This window comes from Chlorocebus sabaeus, chromosome 9 (assembly GCF_047675955.1).
Source record: "Chlorocebus sabaeus isolate Y175 chromosome 9, mChlSab1.0.hap1, whole genome shotgun sequence".
Lineage (NCBI taxonomy): Eukaryota > Metazoa > Chordata > Mammalia > Primates > Cercopithecidae > Chlorocebus > Chlorocebus sabaeus.
Genome location: NC_132912.1, coordinates 6,344,948 through 6,370,255, shown reverse-complemented (window position 1 = coordinate 6,370,255; position 25,308 = coordinate 6,344,948). Strand labels below are relative to the sequence as shown.

Below are 25,308 nucleotides of genomic sequence, written 5' to 3'. Positions count from 1 at the left end.
ACAGAGTGGGAGACGAAGGAGGTAGAAACAGAGAGAAAAACAGAAACATACATGTCGAAAGAGAAAACAGGACAGAGAAATAGGTTATTAAGTGAAGCGAGGGGTCAGGAATGCATAGCAAGTGGGATGAGGAGATGGAAACAGGATGAGAGAGGAGATCCGGACCATGGAGGGGGTGGAGGCGTGAGCGGCCGGGTCCTTGGGCTGCGCTCCAGCCGCGGGCGCCCGGTACGGGGGTCGAGGACAGGGATCGCGGAGCACGTGGATCCCCTCACCCGCCTGCCCAGGCGCGCGCGTTCCTCCGTCTCGGCTCATGCAGCCCGGCCCGGCGCACTCGCCGTTTCCGGGCCGGCGGGGCAGCCACGGGTACAGGGCTACAGCGCCCCCGCCGCCCGGCCAAGGACGCGCAGCCCGCGGCCTCCGCCTCGCCCCGCCGGCGCGACCCGCACGGGCGCGCCCCCCGCAGAGGGGCGTCAGCACAAAGCCGCCCCACACAATGGCCCGGCGCAGCGCAGCGCGCCCTGCCGGCCGGCCCCACGCAGCTGCACTCACATCTGGGCAACGAGGGCCGGTGGTCCACGGGCACCCAGATCTTCTGCACCCGGCTCTGGGTCAGTTCCAACGGCATCTTCGCGGCTGTGCCCGACGGCCCACTTCCTGGGGCCGAGATCCCGACGCGGGCAGGAGAGCGGCCGCCGACCCCCGGAACAAAGGAGGAGAGGGGGGCGTGCGCCGGCGCGCGGCCGGGCGTTCCCTGCGCTGCCAGGGGAAACGTGCTTTGGGCTAAGTTCTGGACCCTCGCCGGTGCGGGGCTCGACGTGTGCTGCGAGGGGTGCGAGGCTGGGGATGCCCGGCACCGCCGGCTCGTCCGCTCGGAAAGCTCTGGGATGCTCGGGCGCAGTGACAGCCGCACTCCAGCCACCAGGCCCTGCCGCTCGCCTCCTCTCCGGCTCGGCTGGGATGCCCCGCGCACCGTCGCTTTTAAAGAATCCGGGCTGGCCGCAGACGCGCACGTCAGCCTCGGGGCGGGCCGCATTCCTTGGGTCCCAGCCCCCTTCCACGTGGGGAGGAGGGTGGGCGAGCCGGGAGGCGGCCTGCGGGCTCCCCCTGCGGGCCGGCGACGGCGGCGCACCAGCTCCTGCCGCCCAGCCCTGCTGAAGGTCCTGGCTGCTGTTATCCCCTCGTCCCGTTGTCCCTTCGGGACGTCTGGCACAGCTTCCCCGAATAATTTCGGCCCCTCAACTCAACTGTGCTGGCCGGGAGGAGAGCAGCGATGCAGTCCTGCCCAGTGTGGACCGTGGACCGTGGACCCCGAGCCGAATCCCTTGGGAAGTTGCTTAAAGTGCATCCTACCAGTGCAGCTCCTTTAGGGCCGTGGAGCCCTGATACTCCGCATTCCTAACACGCTCTGCGGGGCAGGCGCTGTCCAGGTAAGGACTTGGGCCAGGCTGCTCCCTGATAATACTCGTGAGCCCATCCCCCGCCACGACCCGGACCACCCGCGGAGAGGAAGCTTCTCTGACCCTCCTGCCTCACCCTGTCCACTTTCCTGAATCCCTTAGAAACCTGGACTTGAACTGAGCCTTGCTCCCCCTGCCCTAGCCCAAAGACTGGGAACCTTGAGAGGCCTGGGATGCTGGGCACGAGGAGGGGGCGGGAAAGCCCCAGGGAGCTGGACTGAAGTGGACTGGGGCTGGGGGCAGCTGGCATCTGGTTTTCACACTCACCATGCACACCATTCAATAAACCTTTATCGCCCCGAGTAGAAGAATGAATAAAACCAGACCCAATTCATTACCGAAGTCGCGGGAAAACTTGGGGGCAGCGCCTTATTATGCAGACCCCTAAAATTAACTCCATTATCCTGCACACCCTGCAGCTCTGCCTCCCCACTTTTTGGTGTATGCGTGCCCCGTCTCCTTTCCCGGCCCTCGCAGTTTGCACCAGCTCGCGACTTGTGACGGTCGTGCAGTCAGTCAGAGGCGTGCGGGGAAGATCTGGGCTGCTTTTGGTGGGGAACCGCCGCCTGCGCCGGAGCACGATATGGATGTAATTTTTTCAAACGAAGCCTCAGTACAGGACCTCTGCGCCGCCTTGCAGAGAGGTGCACACTTGGCGCTGAGGCTGGGCTGTGATTGGAGGGAAGGCGGCGCTTGCTGAAATCTACACGGCGGCGGAAAACTCTGCGCAGAGGCTGCCACACGTCGCTCACGTCCCGCATGCTCCACGGGGAGGGCGCCCGCGCCCAGGCGGCGACCAGAGCTGCTCCCGCCCCGCGCGCCCGCCCCACCCGGGCCTCCACTCCTCCCGCCCCGCCGCCTGCCGAGGGGCCCCGGAACGCGCAACATCTGTCACCTGGCCTGTGCCCCGCCCCCCACCCCCCGCCTCGACCCCCACTCCGGCACCCCGCCCCCCGCGCCGCCCTCTCAGAGCCCCTGTTCCCGCGACAGCTTTGCTGACGGTCTGGTTTCCGCGCTCTGGCGGCTGTTCAGAAACCCGATGCGTTGCATTTAGACTTGTTTTCTGCAGTGGGAGCACATGCCAGAGGCGACACCCTAAACGCCCAGGGGAGAGTCCCACTCCACTCCTGAAATAAAAGCTGACCCAAAGAGGGAAATAGCAGGCAGCGAGCGCCCGCGCCACCGGGACGAGCCCCCGCCCTGGGGTTCGCGGGGGTCGGGGAGGGCTGCAGGCTGCGCGCGGGGAGAGCGGCTGCACCCCTGCAAAGAACGCCCGCGGTTCCTGGGGAATGACGGTGCACCTGAGCGCCCGCTGCTTGCCCACCAATTTTGCACACCTACAGGCCAGACAAGCGGACCAGGGGGCCTTCTTCCACACTCCCTCCAAGCTTGCAAACACATTGCTGGTTGCAGCTCACAGGGAGAGCAGAGAGATGGCGTCTGCCCCAGCAGAGGCACATCATTAATCTCTTGACCTAGATAACGCATCTGACAGCCGTCAGCTCTTAGGGCACAGGGAGTTGATGTCCCGGAGGTCCAGCTGAACTTTCGCAGACTGGGCACTTTTCCTTAAGGCGTTGCAAGTCTAGAGGGAAGACTACGTTCTTCCCCATTCGCCTCCTCCACTTGCTGTGCAGCAGGCAAAAGGAAGTTAACTCAATCCCCCTCCTGCTCCTTACATCTAAGTGCAAATTGGGAGTGCGTGGGAGCAAGGATGAATGCACACTTGTTTTTGGTTTTGTTTTTTTAATGGCCAGCTAGAACTCCTGGCAACGTTTACAGCCCCAGGTAAGTTAGGGTAGAGCCCTCATGAGAGATGAAACTGCTTCACTACAAAATCACTTATGAACAATCCAACTGCAACTGTATTCTGGTAATTTACTGGTTCCGAGCTTACTAGTTTGGACATCCTCCTAACTCCTTCCCTAGCTCTACTAGTACCCCATCTTCACCCCAAATATCCAACTACGGCTTCGCCAACTTCCCTGCTCCTAACCTATGTATCACAAAGGCGGTCCTTCAGAAAACACCCCCAATAATGTAAACGTTCCTCTAATACGATGATTCTTTTACAGCTACAATAACACCAAGGCTAGTGCAGATTGATGATTTCTCCTCGGTCATTGTCTCAGTCATTGTCCTAGAACCTATGAAAGATACAAGGAAACTTCAAGACTACCTAGTCAACCCCACTTGCTTTATGGGAAGAAGTAAAGGGAGTTGAGATTAGAAAAGTCAATGAACCAGGTCAGAGATGAAGAAAGAAAGCCAATTAGGAGCAGGGTTTGTTGGGTTTTTTTGTTTGTTTGTTTTTGTTTTTGTTTTTCCCTTCTACTTGACACAGACGCAGATAGCTCCCTAGGAGACTCATTATAGGGCCACCCTAACCCCAGGGTGCTGAGTGGAATCCTAATTCAGCAGCTGATCAGGCTGTGATTCAGACTCACCCAGAACAATTGAGCTGTTTGGGAAGGAAAGATCAGAGAAGGACCTTCTGTGAGTAGAATGAAACATTAGCAGGGCAATTATTGAAAATGATCCTGGTCAGTGCAGATCCCAGCACTTTGGGTGGCTCAGGCGGACAGATTGCTTGAGCTCAGGAGTTAAGAGACCAGCCTGGGCAACATGAAACCCCATCTCTGTGAAAAAAAAAAAAAAAAAAAAAAAAAAATTAAATAGCTGGGCGTGGTGGTTCCCACCTGTGGTCCCAGTTATTTTGGAGACTGAGGTTGGAGGATCACCTGAGCCCAGGAGGCAGAGGCTGCAGTGAGCTGTGATCGCACCATTGCACTCCAGCCTGGGTGACAGAGTGAGACCCTCTTGCAAAAAAAAAAAAAGAAAAAAAAAAAAAAAAAAGAAAGTGCCTGGTGAGGTGCTCACATAGCTGAATTCACTGAGCTCAGTCCAGCCTTGAGACGACAGTGGAGTGGTTTTTCTCCAGGATCACCTTTGTTCCCACACTTCTGTGCCAGCCAGTGTCATCTAACTCCTACAAGTGCTTCCAAATGCTGCTGTAACAACAAACACAAGCAACCGCATTTCCGTGATCCTGTGCCAGCCACAGCCAGGTTAAAACGTTTAAACCGTGCTAGGACCTACCCACTGCCCAGAGAGAGTGAGAGAGGTGACAAGCATGGCAGGCTGGGAGCAATCAGAAGTTGCTCATTAGACACCAAGTGTCACTATTTGCTCCTGTGAAAAATCCCATGTATGAGGGAGAGAAGTGAGACACCAAACAAAACACTGAAAGCAAACCCTTCCATCATCACCAGCCAAAGACACGGGGAGGGGGCTTTTATTTCAATAAATTATTTGTAACTCATACATGATTGGGAACAGAGACTGAGACGATCCACACAATGTCACATCAGGGATTCGAAAAAACAATTCATAGCATGCACATAGATGTTTATACCAGCTTTATTCATAACTGTTAAAATATGGAAACCACCAAGATGTCCTTTGGTAGGTAAATGGGTAAATAAACTATGGAACATCCAGACAATGGAATATGATTCTACTCTAAAGAGAAATGAGCTATCAAGTCATGAAAAGACATGGAGAGGCCAGGTGCAGTGGCTCACGCCTGTAATCCCAGCACTTTGGGAGGCCAAGTTGGGCGGATCACTTGAGGTAAGGAGTTTGAGACCAACCTGGCCAACATGGTGAAACCTCATCTCTACTAAAAATACAAAAATTAGCTGGTTGTGGTGGTGCACACCTGTAATCCCAGCTACTTGGGAGGCTGAGGCACAAGAATCACTTGAACCCAGGAAGTGGAGGTTGCAGTGAGCCAAGATTGTGCCACTGCACTCCAGCCTGGGTGACAGAGCAAGACTCTGTCTCAAAAAAAGATTATTATTTTTCTACAAATATCATATACTTTTTTCTCCAATCGAGTGGACTTAGTGTCCCATTAGGTGGGTGTAAGGAGGATACGCAGCAGTCATAGCCTGGCCGTGGGCGAAGTGACTCAAATTGCTCAACTTAAGTCCCAGTAAACCCTCTGGTAAGTTTCCATTTCCCTCTGCCCCGACCCTGTCACTCCATCTCCTGTGGGCATTTCTTTTTCTTTTCTTTTCTTTTTTGTTGAGACAGAGTCTCGTGCTATCGCCCAGTTGGAGTACAGTGGTACCATCTCGGCTCACTGCCGCCTCTGCTCCTCACGTTCAAGCGATTCTCCTGCCTCAGGCTCCTGAGTAACTGAGATTACAGGCTTGCGCCACCATACTCGGCTAAATTTTTTTCGTATTTTTAGTAGAGATGGGGTTTCACCATGTTGGCCAGTCTGGTCTTGAACTCCTGACCTCAGATGATTTATCTAAGTAAATTGTTCTAGAAAACAGAAAAGAATAAAAGCAACTCTAGTCATTTCTGAGGCTAGCATAACCTTGATTGGTAAAACAAAAAGTAAAAGAAAAGAAAACTTAAAGTTCATTTTATTTATGACAGACAGAGCTATAAGATTCCTATGTAAAATATTAGATGGTGAGAGCCAACCATATACAGTTGACCCTTGAACAACACATTTGAATCACATGGGCCCACCTAATTTCTCCTGCCTCTGCCAGCCCTGAGACAGCAAGACCAACCCCCTCTTCCTCCTTCCCAGTCTACTCAACATGAAGGCAACAGAGATGAAGACCTTTATGAGGATTCACTTTCACTTAAGGAATAATGAATATGGTTTCTCTTCCTTAAAAAAAAATATATATATATATAAAAGATGTGGAGGACGTCTTGGGCTTTTTGTGTACTTCTCAAAAGTTTTAAGATGTCCTAATTTATTGGTCAAGCAAAAGAAGAAGAAAAGAAACACAGTCACGTGTTGCCTAATGATGGGGATGTGTTCTGAGAAATGCATCACTAAGCACTTTTGCATTGTGCAAACATCACAGAGTGAACTTACACAAACCTAGATGGCAGAGCCTACTACACATCTAGGTGACATGGTACAGCCTGTCATTCCTAGGCTACAAACCTGTACAGCATGTGACTACGGAATACTGTAGGCAACTGTAACACAATGGTACGTATTTGTATATCTAAACATAGAAAAGGTACTGTAAGGCCGGGTGCTGTGGCTCATGCCTATAATCCCAGAACTTTGGGAAGCCAAGGTGGGTGGATCATCTGAGTTCAGGAGTTCGAGACCAGCCTGACATGGTAAAACCCCGTCTCTACTAAAAGTACAAAAATTAGCTGGGCATAGTGGTGGGGACCTATCATCCTAGTTACTCGGGAGGTTGAGTCAGGACAATCACTTGAACCCGGGAGGTGAAGGTTGCAGTGAGCCGAGATAGCACCACTGCACTCCAGCCTGGGAGACAGAGCAAAACTCCATTTCAAAAAAATAATAATAAAAATTAGAAGTACAGTAAAAATGCAGTATAAAAGATTAAAACAAGTCAGGTATATAATCAAGCTCAGGCCTATAATCCCAGCACTTTGGGAGGCTGAGGTGGGGAGGATTGCTTAAGGACAGGGGTTTGAGACCAGCCTGGGCAACACAGCAAGACCCCATCTGTGATGGTGAATATTGAATGTCAAGTTGATTGGATTGAAAAATGCAAAGTATTCTTCCTGGGTGTGTCCATGAGGGTGTTGCCAAAGGAGATTAATATTTGAGTCAGTGGACTGGGAGAGGCAGACCCTCTCTCAGTCTGGGTGGGCACCATCTAATCAGCTGCCAGCATGGCCAGAGCAAAAGGAGGCAGAAGAACGTGGCAAAACTAGACTGGCTGAGTCTCTGAGCCTACATCTTTCTCTTGTGCTGGATGCTTGCTGCCCTCAAACATCGGACTCCACGTTCTTCAGCTTTGGGACTCTTGGACCTTTGACCACAGACTGAAGGCTGCACTGTTGACTTTCCACTTTTGAGGTTTTGGGACCTGGACTGGCGTCCTTGCTCCTCAGCTTGCGGACGGCCTATTGTGGACCTCACCTTGTGATTGTGTGAGCCAATACTCCTTAATAAACTCCCCTTATAAATACATCTATCCTATTAGTTCTGTCCCTCTAGAGAACCCTGACTAATCCACCATCTCTACAAAAAAATAATACAAAAAATTAGCTGGGTGTGGTGGCAGGTGCCTGTTGTCCCAGCTACTTGGGAGGCTGAGGTGGAAGAATCGCTTGAACCCGGGAGGTGGAGGTTGCAGTGAGTTGTGATTGCGCCACTGCACTCCAGCCTGGGCGACAGAGCGAGACCCCATCTCAAAAAAAAAAAAAAAAGCAAGCTCACGAGTCAGCACCCTGCCCACGCCGTCTCATGTGCCTTGGCTCTCAATATCTCTCCCGCCCTCTCCCCCGAATAGTGTTTATCCTTACGAAAGCAAAAGAGGAAGGCGAGCCAGAAAGCTTGATGCTGGAAAATTCCTTTCAAAGTCTTGAAAACAAGGGGCCGGGTAGAGTAGAAAAAAAGCAGGATGTTGGAACCTGCAACCGTGCCACATTAAATAGTGAGGGGCCTCACCTCTCCAAAGGAGACCAGCATCTGTCATGAGAATAAGTGAATGGAAAATAGACGGAGAAACTCACATTATCACGCCACCTTGGCTCTGCCAGAGTAGCCAGTACAGTAGCCCGAATTCTCCCTTCTCTGCCTCGCCACACACAATGGCCCCTAACTCCCACCTACCTTCTCCCCCAAGAGAATTCTGCAGGGAGCCCCCCCAAATACTCTCTGCTGGCAGTTGTGATCCTCCTGGAAGCGAACCACGTTTATCTGCATTCTCTTACCAGTTTGGTTGGTGACTCAGTGTCCCTGGGTGCACTGCCAAAAACAACTTCTAGAGGAAAGTCTGAGTCCTGAGCCACAGTGACCCCATGCAGACGTGGCCAGCCACCCAGGAGGCATGTCGGGGATGCAGGGGCCCTTGGACACCTGGATCTTGCTTGTTTTCATGCTAAGCCATGGAACTATGACCTAGAACACGAGTAGCTTTGTTTCTTGCCAGACAATTTCTCAGTATTGTGCAGATCCAGACACAACAAGATGAAGAAAACTCTAGACATTGGTGAGGCCCAGATAAACCAATGGAACAGCCCTGGGCAAAACCCCATTTGGGGTAGGGGAAACATGGCCACTACTAATCCCTAAACCATCCCGCCCCATGTCTCCTGTCCAAGGGCCTTCTGTGACCCTGACACCACCTTCTTCCAGATCATGGATGGAAAAGGAACAGGAGGCGGGGTGCAGTGGCCCACGTTTGTAATCCCAGCACTTTGGGAGGCTAAGGCAGGCAGATCACTCGAGCTCAGGAGCTCGAGACCAGACTGACCAATGCGGTGAAACCCCGTCTCTACAAAAAAATACAAAAATAAGCCGGGTGTGGTGCCTGTAATCCCAGTTACTCAGGAGGCCAAGGCAGGAGAATAGCTCGAACCTGGCAGGCGGAGGCTGCAGTGAGCCGAGATTGGGCCACTGCATTCCAGCCTGGGTGATAAAGCAAGACTCAGTCTCAAAAGAAAATAAAAAAGAAAAGGAACAGGAGCAGAAGCCCATCCTTGCCATAAGAAGAGTGTTGGTGTTCTACGCCCTTCACAAAGTGAAACTCTAAGTTCTGCACTAAGCAAACTGTACAAAGGGTAAATCAGGTGGTCACTCCAAGGGCCTTGAAAGCTCTCAGGCCAGCTTCCCACTGAATCCACAAACCCCTGTTGAAAAGTCCTACAATCCTCAGCTTGAACCCCTGGCTCTTTGGCTCCAAGCTGTTTGCTCCATTATTAGATGACACTACTGGCTAAAAAGACGTTGCTTACACTGAGCCGAGCTGATCTTCCTGGAACATACTCCCTTGTCTCTTTCTGTTGCTGGACATGGGGTAAGCCTGCACCCCTCCTCCAACAACAGGTGCTCGCCCTCAAATGTTTGAAAGCAGCTGTCACGTCCCATTGAAGCACGCATCCTCCAGGCTAAGGAGCCCGCTCAGGGACTTCAGCGCAGCAGAAACAGTTTTCAAGAGTCTGTGCAACTCACTAAAGAGTGAATTCATCTTGTGATGTCAAGAGCTGAATTAAGCAGGGACTCAAGACGCAATTCCAGGGAACCTCTGCATATCTAGGTTTAGAGACTCAATCGTGATGAACCAGGCTTGTCTTATCTCCAAAGCTTATTCAATAGAAATGGGAGGGCAAGCCAGTGACTGCAGTGTGTGGCTGGGGACATTGTTTGGGAGTTAGGAACCCCAACCCGGGTTCTGACCCTCTCTATACCTCGTCTAGACCTCTGCTCCCTTATCTGTCTAAGCATCTCTTCCACTTCCCAAATGGCAGACACCAATGGTTCCCATTGCTCTCAATGAAATAGAAATATTAATAGAAACCTGCGAGTAATCACTAAGTTGACTCCAGGCAACTTAGAAACAGGGACAGCTGTTCATCTTTGAATCACCAGATCCTACCACAGTGTCTGATACGGAGAAGGTATTCAATCTATGCTTGCTTGATGAATGAATGTTTACATTTGCAGCAATTCAACTCATCAATATATAATCCTTTTTTGTTTTGTTTCGTTTTTTTGAGACAGGGTCTGGCTCTGTTGCCCAGACTGCAGTGCACTGGTACAATTATACAAACTCTAGTGCAGCCAAGAGTTTCTGGGCTCAAGCTGTCCTCCCACTTCAGCCTCCCAAGTATCTGGGATTATGGGCGTATGCCACCACACTCAGCTAATTTTTATATTTTATTTTTGTAGAGATGGGGGTCTCATTATGCTGCCCAGACTGGTCTCAAATGCCTGGCCTCAAGCAAATCTCCTGCCTTTCAAAGTGCTGAGATTATAGGCATAAGCCACCATGTCCAACCTCAATATATGATCCTAAGTAGGAGCGAGTAGTGGCTCACTTAATAAGCTGGAAGCAGTTTCCGTAAATCCTGAAGGGCTCTGAGGCAGACAGATAGCCCTTCATAGTAAAATCATCTGTAGAATGAGAACAGCAGCCCCATCTACCTCAAGAGGTCATTAAAAAGACCAAATTGGATATGAACAAAAGCACTTTTGGAAAAACTATGAAGTATTAGGTTAACCAGTCCCTAGATGAGCACTTTTTGTTAACTGTGCAAGCCCACCCCAGATGTCTGAATAGATTCCCTCTGCTCTTGGCTGCTCTATGATTTGGTCTTCACCCCTTGGTTTCCCCAGCAGATCAGTGACATCCCCCAACATACACACACACACACACACGCACGGGTGAGGGGGAGAGTCAATGTCAAAACAACGGAGTTTCCTAACCCAGGACTGGAGAGAACAGAAACTGGAACCCAGATCACATTCTGCTGGGTATGGGAAGCGTGCCTGGGTGACCCGCAGGGGCCAGGCTCTGTGTGGCAAGGCCAGCCCATGAATGCAGTGTAGACGCATGCCGTGGAGCAACCCTAGGCTGGCAAGCCACAGCTGGCACCTCTCCCTGCTCTGTTCCCCTCATATTTCTTCCTTCTCCCAGGGGAAAACAATCTAAAAATAGAGCCAAATCAAGCCAAAAAAAACCAAAAACAAAAACAAAAAAAGAACGGGCAGGTTTTGGACAGCGATGCTGGCTGCTGACGAGATGCTGGGAAACCTCCCGGCTGGGCTGGATCAATGTGTAGGGTTCAAATGAGAGAATGGGATGGTGTGTAATCACTAGTGTTGAGACTGGATCGTGTTCCCTTCTGTGTACTCCTCCTCAGGAAGCAGTGTGTATGTGTCTACTGGGGAATGTCACTGATCTGCTGGGTAAATCAAGGGGTGAAGGCCAAATCATAGAGCAGCCAAGATCAGAAGAAATCTATTCAGACATCTGGTGTGGGCCTGGACAGTTAAAAAAATGCTCATCTAGGGATTGACTGAATACTGTTTTTCCAAGAGTGCTTTTGCTCATATCCAATTTGGTCTTCATAAACTCATCTACCCCCAGGGACCGGCGACCAGGGTGTCCGATCTTCATAAACTCATCTACCCCCAGGGACCAACGACCAGGGTGTCCGATCTTCATAAACTCATCTACCCCCAGGGACCGGCGACCAGGGTGTCCAATCTTCATAAACTCATCTACCCCCGGGGACCGGCGACCAGGGTGTCCGATCTTCATAAACTCATCTACCCCCGGGGACCGGCGACCAGGGTGTCCGATCTTCATAAACTCATCTACCCCCAGGGAACGGCGACCAGGGTGTCCGATCTTCATAAACTCATCTACCCCCAGGGAACGGCGACCAGGGTGTCCGATCTTCATAAACTCATCTACCCCCAGGGACCGGCGACCAGGGTGTCCGATCTTCATAAACTCATCTACCCCCAGGGACCGGCGACCAGGGTGTCCGATCTTCATAAACTCATCTACCCCTAGGGAACGGTGACCAGGGTGTCCGATCTTCATAAACTCATCTAACCCCAGGGAACGGCGACCAGGGTGTCCGAGCCACCTGCGAACCATCCCTGTGAGAAACGGCTAAAGAACAAGACGGGAGAAAGAACAAGGCTGTGAGAGGAGATGGAGCCACTGACGAAGGCACGGGGGTTGTCCTGCATCGCGTTGCTCCTGTGAACAGAAACCAGATGCTGATTTGAAGGCAGAAGGAGATGCCTTCCCTGTACAGTGGACAGCGGTGGGCCAGAGAGATGGCAAATGCAGCAGCCAGATGCCTACCTGTCAGAACCATTCCAGAGGGACTTTCCCAACAGCCGCAAATCAGACTCGCTGGTCTCTGACTAGTCCTGCACATAAGGATCCTGTGATTCTAGGCGGGGCCTGAGCCCCCATCCCAGCTCTGCCTCTCAGCAACTCTGTGACTTTGCACAACACAGTGCTCTGCACCTCAAGTTCAGAATGATCTCGGGGTTCTTCTCTGTGTAAAAGTCTCTGAGTCTAGAACTGCTATATTAAGTGAAACTGCTGATGTAACAGTTAGGCATACATTTGACCAACTTGCGTAGTCCAGGGGCTAGGAGCCCTAGATTGGGTGGGACATTCCTTCATCAAGACCCTTGGTATGCAATGGGTCTTGAGCAGTCCCTGCTGGTGGGGATGCAGAGTGTGATATGGGGTTCATACCTCAAGTAGAAATAGTTCTGTTTCAATTTCTAATTTCTTAATCAATCAATGTATTTTTAACAAATGTATCTTTAAATAATTTTCCTGTGACAGCCTTCAGTGTTCGGCCACTTGACAGCTTGAAACAGATCTAATCTTTGTTATTTAGTATGTCATGTATACCCATAACTGATCACTGTTGAAAGACAGGAAGCTGGCTGGGTGTGGTGGCTCACTCTTGTAATCCCAGCACTTTGAGAGGCTGAAGAAGTGGGAGGATCACTTGAGCCCAGGAGTTTGAGACCAGCCTGGCCAATATGGCGAAACTGCATCTCTACAAAAACTACAAAAATTAGCTGGACATGTTGGCGGGCGCCTATAATCCCAGCTACTCAGGAGGCTAAGGCACCAGAATTCCTTGAACTGGGGAGGCAGAGGTTGCACTGAGCCAAGATCACACCACTGTCCTACGGCCTGGGTGACAGAGCAAGACCCTATCTTCAAAATAAGTAGAGACAGGAAGCACAAAAACTCCTAATGTTGAAACAGAAGTTAATGGGAAGATGATGTGGATGTGTCAAGAAAGACACGAGCCTATTCTAAAGGGTTCCCCACTGGCCAAATCTGGTACAATGTGTTTTGTTGTGTTTTTCCTTGTTTGTTGGTTGGTTTGTTTTTGTAGAGATAGGGTCTCACTATGTTGCCCAGGTTGGTCTCAGATTCCCAGCCTCAAGCAATCCCCCCACCTCAGTCTCCCAAAGTGCTGGATTATAGGCATGAGCCACTGCACCCAAAATCTTGTACAATGTGAACACAAAATGAATACTGATAGTAATAGACTATAACCTGGAGAAACACAGGAACCCATAAACCCACTCAACTGTGGATACAATGAATGAAGGAATGAGTGCAGGAGACGGGAAAGCTTTTCCTTAGGCTAGAATGTCAACAAATAAGTATAGAAGGAATGATGGCATCTGTAGGTCATCCCTGGGTAATCACTGCAAGAATAATTGTTTCATACAAGAATCACCAAGCGGGTGGAAGCTTGATAACAAACAAGATATTTGCAGCTGGGTGTGGTGGTTCACGCCTGTAATCCCAGCACTTTGAGAGGCTGAGGCGGGTGGATTACTTGAGGCCAGGAGTTTAAGACCAGCTTGGCCAACATGGTGAAACTCCATCTCTACTAAAAATACAAAAATTAGCTGGGCGTGGTTGTGGGTGCCTATAATCCCAGCTACTCAGGAGGCTGAGGCAGGAGAATCACTTGAACCTGGAAGGTAGCGGTTGCAGTGAGCCGAGATCGCCTGGGCGACAGAGCGAGACTCCATCTCAAAAAAATAAAATAAAATAAAATAAAGATATTTGCAGAGACTCAAAATATCTCCCCACCGAATCCTTACTGATCACAAAGGGACAAAATAGTGACCATATAGTAGAGAAAATTGATGGGCACCATCTTTAAGCAAGTGATAAAGTTACCCTCAGGCCAGGAGCGGTGGCTCACGCCTGGAATCCCAACACTCTGGGAGGCCGAGGCGGGCGGATCACTTGAAGTCAGGAGTTCGAGACTCGAGACCAGCCTATCCAACATGGTGAAACCCTATTGCTACTAAAAATACAAAAATTAGCCGGGCTTGGTGGTGCATGCCTGTAGTCCCAGCTACTTGGGAGGCTGAGGCAGGAGAATCGCTTGAACCTGGGAGGTGGAGGTTGTAGTGAGCAGAGATTGCACCACCGAACTCCAGCCTGGGTGACAGAATGAGACTGTCTCCCCCAAAAAAAAAGTTAACCTCACCATCACCAGTCTGTGACGGGCACATCACTACTACTCGAGCATCCCTGCCAAACGCACAGAACCTAAAGCTAATTAGAAAGAAGAAACAGATGGACCCAAGTTGCGGGACATTCTAAAAAATAAGTGACCTGACTCTTGAAGAGATACATGCACACCTATGCCCACTGCAGCATCATTCACAATAGCAAAGAGGTAAAGCAACCAAAGTGTCCATCGACAGATGAATAGATGAGTCAAATGTGGAATTTACAGACAATTGAATGTTATCCTTAAAAAGGAAGGAAATCTGGCCGGGCGCGGTGGCTCACGCCTGTAATCCCAGCACTTTGGGAGGCCGAGACGGGTGGATCACAAGGTCAGGAGATCGAGACCATCCTGGCTAACATGGTGAAACCCCGTCTTTACTAAAAAAATACAAAAAATTAGCCGGGCATGGTGGCGGACGCCTGTAGTCCCAGCTACTCGGGAGGCTGAGGCAGGAGAATGGCGTGAACCCAGGAGGCGGAGCTTGCAGTGAGCCGAGATCGCACCACTGCACTCCAGCCTGGGTGACAGAGCGAGACTCCTAAAAAAAAAAAAAAAAAAAAAGGAAGGAAATCCATCACAGCTACACCAGAGGTCAACTTTAAGGACATTTTGCTAAGCGAAGCAAGCCAGATACAGAAAGAAAAGCACTGTATGATTCTGCTCACACAAGGTCAATACAACAGATCCACAGAAACAGAAAGCAGAACGGTGGATGTCAGGGGCAGGGAGTGGGGGAAATTAGGAAATGCAGTTTACTGGGTGCAGAGTTTCAGTTTTATAAGATGAAGTTTCTAGAGATCTATTGCACAATGGCGTGAATATACCTAACACTACTGAACTGTACATTTAAAAATGATTAAGATAGTAAATTTTGTGTCATACATTTTTATCACATTTTAAACTTTTTTAAAAAAATGTTTTAAAAAAATCAGTGCCTGCACTTTTCAAAAATACAAAGGCCACGAGAGGCAGGAAAGAGTGAGGACACACTAGATGATAGGCTTGTGAACCTGGAGGAAACCTTGGATCACTCAAAATGTTGTTCTTGATTTTGCTAAAGGTAAAGAGCAGTAGTGGGAAAATTGGTGAGACTTGAAGTTTGCATATTCGATAACAGAACTGTATCAACGTTGACATCCTGATTTCAATCATGATACTGCGCTTGTTTTGAGGAAATACACCCTGAAGTATTTAGGGGCAAAGGGGCATCATGTCTGCATCTAACTCTCAAATGGTTCAGGAAAAAAATGTGGGGCAGGCGCGACATGTATTTCTCTGTCTTCAGACACACACACACACACACATATCCATATAAATATATTTTCTCTTCCTCTTTATGAGACAGATATATATGTGTATATATATGTAGGTAGGTAAATGGATGGATAGATAGATGATAGATAGATAGATAGATAGATAGATAGATAGATAGATAGATAGAAATGGAGAGGGAAAGAGTGATAGAGTCAAATGGTAACACTTGCAGAATCTGGGAGAGAGTGCTATGGGAACACTTTGCACTAGTTTTGCAACTTTTCTGTAAGTCTGGAATTATTTCAAAACAGCTAAAACTCAAAAACGTTAAAGTTCATGAGAAGTATAAATGGTAATAATTCTGCACATTCACCTCAAAAGGATGATCCTCAGTTTTGGAAGGTGCATATTTCCGAGCAAAATTCTTACCTTTTTTAAACCCATCTTAGATTATGGCAGCTAAAAATTCTTATTTTGAATAAACAATGAATCAAGACATCACTAATATTTCAAACACCAATGCTGAAAGATAACGACAAATACATTTAATTTGACTTTCCATTTGCTGACAACGAAAGACCTGCCAAACGTGCAATGAGTAATTTGTAGAGACGCAGCCTAGAGTAGTTGCCTAAACTTCTCCCATCTCATCACTTACTGTACACGAGACAGCGTAATACACACCACACTGCACCTTTACACTATTTAAATACCAAACTACGACTGGCAGGAAGAGGAAGTGAGAGAGGACAAAAAGGCACTTGGCCTTTTCACTTTTTCTTTTTCTTTTCTTTCCTTTTTTTTTTTTTTTGAGACAAAGTATCGCTCTGTGGCTCAGGCTGGAGCGCAGTGGTGCAATCTCAACTCAGCGCAACCCCCACCTCCCGAGTTCAAGCAATTTACCTGCCTCATTCTCCCAACCAAGTAGCTGGGATTACAGGCACCTGACACCATGCCCAGCCCTTTTTTTTTTTTTTTTTTTTTTTGAGACGGAGTCTCTCGCTCTGTCGCCCAGGTTGGAGTGCTGTGGCCGGATCTCAGCTCACTGCAAGCTCCGCCTCCCGGGTTCACGCCATTCTCCTGCCTCAGCCTCCCGAGTAGCTGGGACTACAGGCGCCCGCCACGGCGCCTGGCTAGTTTTTTTTTGTATTTTTTTAGTAGAGACGGGGTTTCACCATGCTAGCCAGGATGGTCTCGATCTCCTGACCTTGTGATCCACCCGTCTCGGCCTCCCAAAGTGCTGGGATTACAGGCTTGAGCCACCGCGCCCAGGACATAGGGTTTCACCATGTTGGCCAGGCTGGTCTCAAACTCCCGACCTTCAGTGATCGGCCCGCCTTGGCCTCCCAAAGTGCTGGGATTGCAAGTATGAGCCGCTGCGCCTGGCCGCCTTTTCACTTTTGAGACAACTTTCCAGAAGTCCATACGGTACTTCCACACTGGTCTCCCTGGCCAGCTTCAGTCCTGGCGGCACACCTCCCTGCAAATGCAGGAGGCAACATAGCCTCTCAGCTGGGCAACTGCCTGGGATTCTGCTTCTGAGGAAGCAGGGAGAAGGGGTATTGGGGGATGCCAGCAGTCTCAGCCACAGTATCTTCTTCCTATAACATGCTTTTTCAACAAGCACCTTCTAAAAGACAGCCTTTTATTACAAAAAGAATGAAAAAAGGCTAGGTGCAGTCGCTCGCGCCTGTAATCACAGCATTTTGGGAGGCTGAGGAGGGAGGATGGCTTGAGGCCAGGAGTTTGAGACCAGCCTGGGCAGCATAGCAAGACCCCATGTCTACAAAAAAATGAAAACAATTTTAAGAGTGAGAAAAGATACTAGACTTTGCAACCAGACAAGACCATGATGTTTATACATTTAATCTCCAATCCACATACACAATGCCATTCTTGAAATGATCTGTGAAAAATTCAGTTTCCCTTGATAACTAAATAGCACGTCGTAATAACAAAAGAAAGGTGAAGCTGAATTTCACTTTATGTGGGGGCACTGTTCACTGGTATACCTGCGACCACTCCACACTGCTCAGCTGAATGAACCTTGACTGGCTAACGGAGGGAGACGGAGACCCCCAATTTCAGAAAAAGTTATCTTCCATTCCATCCACAGGAATGAGGCATCATTGAGCCCATCTACCCTCTTTGCTGAGGATGCGATATGATGTGGTCATGTGATTAGTTCCACGGGGTTGAGCCACTGCTGGTCCAGGATCCAGTACCTTACAGCCAAAAGCATCCCTGTTAAGTATATTATAAATATCATTAAAATTCTAACTTTCTAATTAGAGTATTAATAATAAAATTAAAAACAAAATAGTTTTATTTATAATCATTTCTCTATCATATACCACCAAAACCACCACCAAACACCTTCCTATTCTGGCCTTGCTGTATCTCTGACAGCCAGGGTCACCAGCAGTTCTACTGGGGCCACCAAGGTTCCTGCTCTTCCCTATCAGCAACACTTTATACCACTGGGAGATGGGCTTGAGTTCTTAAAACTGGAGGAGGGAGGCCAGGCGCAGTGGCTCATGCCTATAATCCCAACACTTTGGGAGGCTGAGGTAGGTGGATCACTTGAGGTCAGAAGTTCGAGACCAGCCTGGTCAACATGGCGAAACCCCGTCTCTACTAAAAATACAAAAATTAGCCAGGCATGGTGGCACACACCTGTAATCCCAGCTACTCAGGAGGCTGAGGCAGGAAAATCGCTTGGACCTGGGAGGCAGAGGTTGCAGTGAGCCGAGATCGCACCATTGTACTCCAGCCTGGGTGACAAAAGTGAAACTCCATCTCAAAAAAAAAAAAAAAAATTGGAGGAGTGAAGGAAGTACTGATCTGGTATAACTGGGTGAGGGCCTGAGTGCCAGGTAGTGACCTGGCTGAGCCCCTGGCTGGACCACAGATCCAGCAGCACCCGGTGGAAAAGGGGCAAGACCAGAGGTGAGCCAATGGGAGACCCTGGCGTCCCTCTGCTGTCTCCTTGCCCCGGCCTGTTTCTATGGCGTGTTCTCTCTATCCTTGTCAAAACGTGTTTTCAGAAAAGAATGTGACCCTCACTTATGTGAAGTTATCAATGACTGATAAACAGCTTAGTGGCTAACCCTCCTGCCATTGTGAGTAAGCGGATGAGCGGAACCAGCTCAGAACAGCCCACCCCAAGGGGCCTTGTAAAGAGATTACAGAGCAAGCCAGCAGTTCTTTCTGTAATCCACCCCCAGCAGAGGGATCAAAGGAGAGGAGCAGGAAAAGAACTGAGAGTCCTTGTGGGCAGAAAGCGATGTGTCTCAAGGCCACAGAGGCCCTCGTGCGGCATGTCGTGGTCACCCAAGTGCTTCTTCCTCTAGTGTCCTCATGGAAATAACTGGGTCTCCTGGTGATTTAATCAGGGTTTTTTTGTTTTTGTTTTTTTGTCAGGTTTCAATAAATTGAGATCCAGACTAATTTGCTAAATAATCTGGGGAGAGAAAAAGAGTAAACATGGGAAGCTGCTGGCTAAGTCTGACCATGATGGAGATCAGGGGTTCCCAATACCCGTGGCACATAAGAGCCACGAGGGAGGCCGGCAGACTGGCTCACACCTATAACCCCAACACTTCGGGACGCGGAGATAGGAGGATCAACTGAGCCCAGGAGTTTGGGACCAGCCTGGGCAACATAGCTAGACACTCACTCTTAAAAAAAAAGGCCAGGCGTGGTGGCTCACACCTATAATTCCAGCACTTTGGGAGGCCGAGGCAGATGGATCACCTGAGGTCAGGAGTTCAAAACCAGCCTGGCCAATGTGGTGAAACCCCCGTCTCTACTAAAAATACAAAAATTAGCCAGGCATAGTGGGGGGAGCCTGTAATCCCAGTTACTCAGGAGGCTGAGGCGGGAGAATCGCTTGAACCTGGGAGGTGGAGGTTGCAGTGGGCCGAGATCGTGCCATTGCACTCCAGCCTGGGCAAGAAGAGTGAGACTCCATCTCAAAAAATAAAAAACAAAAAAAAGAATCACCAAGGAACTTTAAAACTACCCATTGTGTCAACCCCATCCCAGACTGATTAAATGAGAATTGCCAGGATGGGGCTTTTGGTGGTGCAATGTTTAAAAAAGCTTCTCCAGGCTGGATGCAGTAGCTCACACCTGTAATCCTAGCTTTGCTGGGCTGAGGCAGGCAGATCACCTGAGATCAGGAGTTCGAGACCAGGCTGGTCAACATGATGAAACCCCATCTCTACAAAAAATACAAAAATTAACCAGGCTTGGTGGTGGGTGCCTGTAATCCCAGCTACTCTGGAGGCTGAGGCACAAGGATTACTTGAACCCAGAAGGCACAGGTTGCAGTGAGCCGAGATGGCGCCACTGCACTCCAGTCTGGGTGACAGAGCGAGATTCAGTCTCAAAAGCAAAATAAAAAACAAAAAGCTTCTCCAGTGATGTTCATGCCTATCATGTAAAGATTCTGGCTTTTGAAACTATATATACATATAATTATTTATACATTATAGATAGATGGATACATAGTTGTTTTTTTTTTTTTTTTTTTTTTTTTGACCAGGCTGTTCTCGAACTCCTGACCTCATATGGCCAGGCTGGTCTCGAACTTCTGACCTCAGGTGATTCACCCACCTCAGTTTCCCAAAGTGCTGGGATTACAGGCATGAGCCACCACGCCAGGCCAGATTCCAGTTTTCGCCACCATCTACCCTGGTGCCAGCTACATGCCCAGCCTCAGGCTGGGGTTGGGGCACCTGACTGCAAGTATTCTTTTCCTTGTGGAGGAAATGAGAGACAGGTGCACAGGAAGCGATTAGTAAACAGAATCCTAGTGGAGCTGGAGGTGTTTTAGAGATAATTTGTGAGCAAAAATAAAATAGTCTAGATTCTAGAATAAGCCAGCCCCAAAGTCGGTGTCGTGCTGGGCCTGCGGCCTTTTCTCCTGTGCGGCTTATGACAAGCCATTCGGGAGCTGTTAAAGGTCTTTGTGTTTTGTTTTTGAGAATGAAGAACTGGGTGGTTCTAAAAGAAGATTGGATCAATTCTTAAAACGCTGAACTACTCGGTAGTTTCCAGAGAAAATCCCCTGCAACTCCAGGGAGAGCAGAGGTGTGACACAAAAGGACCAAGTCTCCTAGGGATGGGGCTGGGGCGTGTGCGGGGTGTGGCTGTGCACTGTGTCCTGGAGCCAGAGACCCTGCTGGGCACCGCCCCATCCGTGTTCTGAACCTGTGGCGACAGGTGGATCTGTGGGGCCCCACGGTCCTTCCAGCTGACCCTCTGTGAAGCAAGTGAGGACACTGGGGGGCTGGGAAGGGCACTGCCCTGTCTGGCGGAGGCTCAGCCGTCTGCCCTCCTGTCCTGGCCCTCGACATTGGACTGGATGGTGAACTTCACTGTTTGGATGTCGCCCAGCTAAGACAGGGAAGCATCGGTCCTGCCCCCTCCTCCAGCTCCCTCTGGCCCCACACCCAGTCTCTGATTCTCAGCCTGGTGTGGCACAAGCCTAAAAGGAGAACGGGGCCTGAGACTATAATCCCAACACTTTGGGAGGCCAAGGCGGGCGGATCAGTTCAGCCCAGGAGTTCAAGACCAGTCTGGGAAACATGGTGAGACCTTGCTGCAGGGTGTGGCGGGACACAGTTGTGGACCTAGCTACTCAGGAGGCCAGGGTGGGAGGATCACTTGAGCCTGGGTGCTCAGACCCCCAATCTAGACCTCAAGGGGGGGGGGTGTGCGCGTGTGTGTGAGTGCGTGTGTGTGTGAATGTTGGGGGGATGCAGACGCCAGAGAGAAGGGGGTGGTGAGAAGCAGGCTGGCCTTTGCCCAGAAAAGCCAGGTGAGGGATTAGAGAGAAAACTTGGGGAGACAGGCAGGAAGAATCCGCCAAGACTGAGGCGGCCGGAAACCAGGAACCTCAGCTCCAACTCATCCTTTGCTTTTTGTTTTCTTGTAGCAAAACATACATAAAATTGTCCATTTTCCCCCATCTTTAGCCACACAGTTCAGGGCAGAAAGCACAATCACAGTGTTACGCAGCCATCGCCACCATCCAGCTCCAGAATTTTTCCATCTTCTCCAATGGAAACGGTGTCCCCATTTAAACACCAACTCCCCCATTCTCCCTCCCCAGCCCCTGGCCACCTCCATCCTACTTTCTGTCTCTATAAATATGATTCTTCTAGAGACCTCAAAAGAGTGGAATCACGCAGTATTTGTCTTTTTTTTTTTCTTCTTTTGAGACTAGGTCTCACTCTGTCACCCAGGCTGGAGTGCAGTGAGTGGCACGATCTCGGCTCACTGCAGCCTTGAGCACCCAGGCTCAAGAGATCCTCCTACCCTGGCCTCCCGAGTAACTAGGCCCACAGTTGTGTCCCACCACACCCTGCAGTGAGGTCTCACTGTTTCCCAGGCTGGTCTTGAACTCCTGGGCGGAACTGATCCTCCCGCCTCGGCCTCCCCAAGTGTTGGGATTACAGGCGTGAACCACTGCACCCGGCCAGTATTTGTCTGTTTATGTCTGGCTTATTTCACACAGAACATTGTCTTCAGGGCTGATCTATGTTGTAGCATATGTCAGCATTTCCTTCTTGTTTAAGGCTGCATAATATTCCACCGTGTGGATGAGCCACATTTTGCTTATCTGTTCATCCCTCCATGGAACTTGGGTTGCTCCCACCTCTTTGTTACTGTGAATAATGCTGATGTAAACACGGGTGTGGGCTGGGTGCAGAGGCTCATGACTATAATCCCAGCTACTAAGGCTGAGACTAGAGAATCACTTGAGGCCAGGAGTTTGAGATCAGCATGGCCAACATAGCAGGACTTTATCTCTACAATACATTTTCTTGAAATACTAGTCAGGTGTGATGGCACACACCTGTAGTCCTGGCTGCTTGGGAGGCTGTGGTGGGAGGATCACTTGAGCCCAGGAGTTTGAGGTTACAGTGTACTATGATTGTACCACTGTACTCCAGCCTGAGTGATAGAGCCAGACTCTGTCTCTAAAAAATAAATAATTACAAATGGAAACAAAATAGAACATGGGTGTGACAAATATCTGTTCTAGTCTCTGTTTCACTTCCAAACTTATCTTTTAAAAATGTATTAGTTAATGGTAATGACTGGTTTGCTGTTAATATGTGGGTAAATCTCTGTTTGGGGCTCTCAGCTCTGAAGGCTGTGAGACCCCTGATTTCCCACTTCACACCTCTATATTTCTGTGTGTGTGTCTTTAATTCCTCTAGCGCCGCTGGGTTAGGGTCTCCCTGACCGAGCTGGTCTCGGCATCTTTCTTTATATTTTCCTGTCCTTTGTACAATGAGCCTGTTGTTAATGTTAGGAAAAAATATTACATTGTCCCCCTCAATCTGATTGCTTTAAGCCTGACTCTGGAACCTGAGGTTCATGCTGTCTTGGAAAGCAATCACTCATTCATTCATCCATCCATCCATCCATTAAAAATAATGCCAATAACAGCATTTTTTTTTTTCTTTTAGAGACAGGGTCTCACTACGTTGCCCAGCTGCTCACAAACTCCTGGGCTCAAGCAATCCTCCTGCCTTGGCCTCCTAAAGTGTTGGGATTACAGGCGGGAGCCACCGAGCCTGGCCTACAGACATTTTTAAAACTGGTTACTTTGAATGGTTGAATGCTGCAAGTCCAGCAACTCGACTCAGGACCCAACTACCACCTGGATCCTATCACCAGGATCGACCTCACTGGGCATTTGTCAGTGGATGCTCCTGGTCTCGAATTAGTTACATGCTTGGGTGTCACTCTGGGGCTCAACAGTCATCTCACCACTTATCCCCTGGGAACTACCACTCCCTCCCCACTTTGGAGCCAGCAGCCTTTGGGGAGCGTGGGCTCTCATGGTTTCTGTGCCTGGCGGAATGTCCTATAATCCTGGCATCTGCATGCTCAGAACACAGGGTCCCCTTCCCATCTGAGCTGCCACAGCCTTGGCACCTTGGTTCACCAGTGCAACACAGCCTATGATGATCCAGTTGAGGGGAGACGGGTTCCTCCTCTTCTCCCCGCTTGCCTGCAGTCCTCCTGGGCCTCCACACCTGCCCTTTGACGACCCCCGTGGACGGCAACATCCCCCCACAGGAGAGAAACCCTTCTGTTCATTCCCAGGGGGCTCGCTGGGGAACTGCCTGAGTGATCTATTTTACAGCCTCCCCCGTGCTCCATTCCTGCCCCTTGCAGCTGGGGGTTGTCCAGCACAGAAGGGAACAAGCTGTTAACTGATTAATGATTTAAAAACTTCAAGAGAAAACAAAGGATTTAGATGAATCCTTTATTTGGATTTGTATGGCTCAAAAGCAGGGCAGCGCAGACGAGTTCGGGCTCTTGCTGCCTTCACCTTCATCCGCTGCTCTCCCCCAGAGGGAAGCCAGACTGCCAGGTTCAAATTCCAGCTGCCTCTTCCTTCCCGACTCACACACTGTGTGACCTCAGACCATTAACTGAATTTCTCTGTGCCCCACTTTCTCCTCCAGTAAAACAAGGCAGATAAACAGAGGTCAAAAAGCATTCACTATTTTTCTTCTCAGCTGTTAAATGAATACTAGCTCCCTTTTATTGACTACAGCAGGCGCGTGTTGGGCACTTGGAACATATTGCCTTTCATTTTTAGAACGACTCCGCCAGGGAGATAGCACTGCTCTTCCAGAGATAAGAAAGCCACCCCAGAGATGAGATCACCTGCAGAGGACCCTGTGCTGGGGAGGCTGGTAGTGAGACGGGAACTGGGACAGGGCCACTTCCCAAGGGAGTCAGGCCTCCAAGGTAGAGACCAGTGCGCTCTGTCCCGGCTCAGCCAGGCCACTCTCCAGAAGCACAAGGGCCTGTGCCCACTGGGGCCGAGGGGCAGGCAGGGCTGGACACACCCCAGGCCCTCTGCCTTCAAATCCCCCCAGTCCGTGCTGCACATGATGGGATGGCTCTGACAGCAGTAAATCCTTTCAGATCAACTCGAGGGCGAGATGCCCACCCTGGCCCTGGGGAAAATAACGCCCGGCAGCTCCCGTCATCTCCACGGCCCACAGCATGCACCGAGGGAGGGCAGAAGGGACCAGTGGGGCGGACTCTGTCCACCCCCGGAAGCTCTCCAGCAGCTCTGGGTCAGTGACTTCACCTCCCTGTGGTGACCCTGACCCAAGTCCCCTCCGAGCCCAGCCTTCACGGCCCAAAGCTCACGCCCGAGCTTGCAGCCTCCTCTCCTGCCTGCGCTTCCCCTAAGCCCATATCAGCCGCACGTCCTACACCTCCTCTGCTGTTCTCGTTTCTGGGTGTGTCTCCCCAAGAGGACAGGGCATTTTTGTTTCTGTTGCTGATGGACCCTGGAACCAGCCTGGCCCACGGTAGGGGCGTCCCACACAGTGGGCAGGTGGGTGAGTGGAGGAGGAATGAATGAAGCTGCACATGTCAGTACATGCCCAGCTTCACAGACAGGCCCAAAACTGGGGCAGAGAAGCTAGACAGATAAAGCCTGCCGGCTCCCCACAGCTCGGGGTCACTGGGCTTCGGATTCCCAAAGGTCCTGTCACCACCAAGACTGGGGCCAAACCAACACCTGCAGCCTGAGGGCTTCCTTGGGCGCCTTGGCTCCCCCATAACCAGGGTCTTCATGCCAGCCCTAAACTAGCACCCACCTTCTTGACAGGCACCCTCACAATATCCACTCTCACCCATGCACCTCAGGTGACCACTCACACCCACGTGTCCACCCCATGTGCCCACCTCAGGTATCCAC

The 25,308-nt window shown here is 50.2% G+C and overlaps 1 protein-coding gene across 4 annotated transcripts in view; it reads right to left on the bottom strand.

Annotated features, from left to right (window-relative positions):
• Window positions 1-25,308, bottom strand: part of PFKFB3 (6-phosphofructo-2-kinase/fructose-2,6-biphosphatase 3) — an 88,077-nt gene that overhangs the window by 29,493 nt on the left and 33,276 nt on the right. For 2 of the 4 annotated variants that reach the window (XM_008002198.3, XM_008002199.3), the window contains exon 1: window positions 553-973. The exons of 1 other annotated variant lie outside the window; for it this stretch is intronic. In XM_008002198.3, the coding sequence (XP_008000389.3) occupies window positions 553-628 (76 nt within the window). In that variant the 5' untranslated portion in view covers window positions 629-973. Of the gene's footprint in view, window positions 1-552; window positions 974-25,308 lie in introns of those variants that run through there. One more of the 4 variants, XM_008002197.3, reaches the window with a different exon arrangement.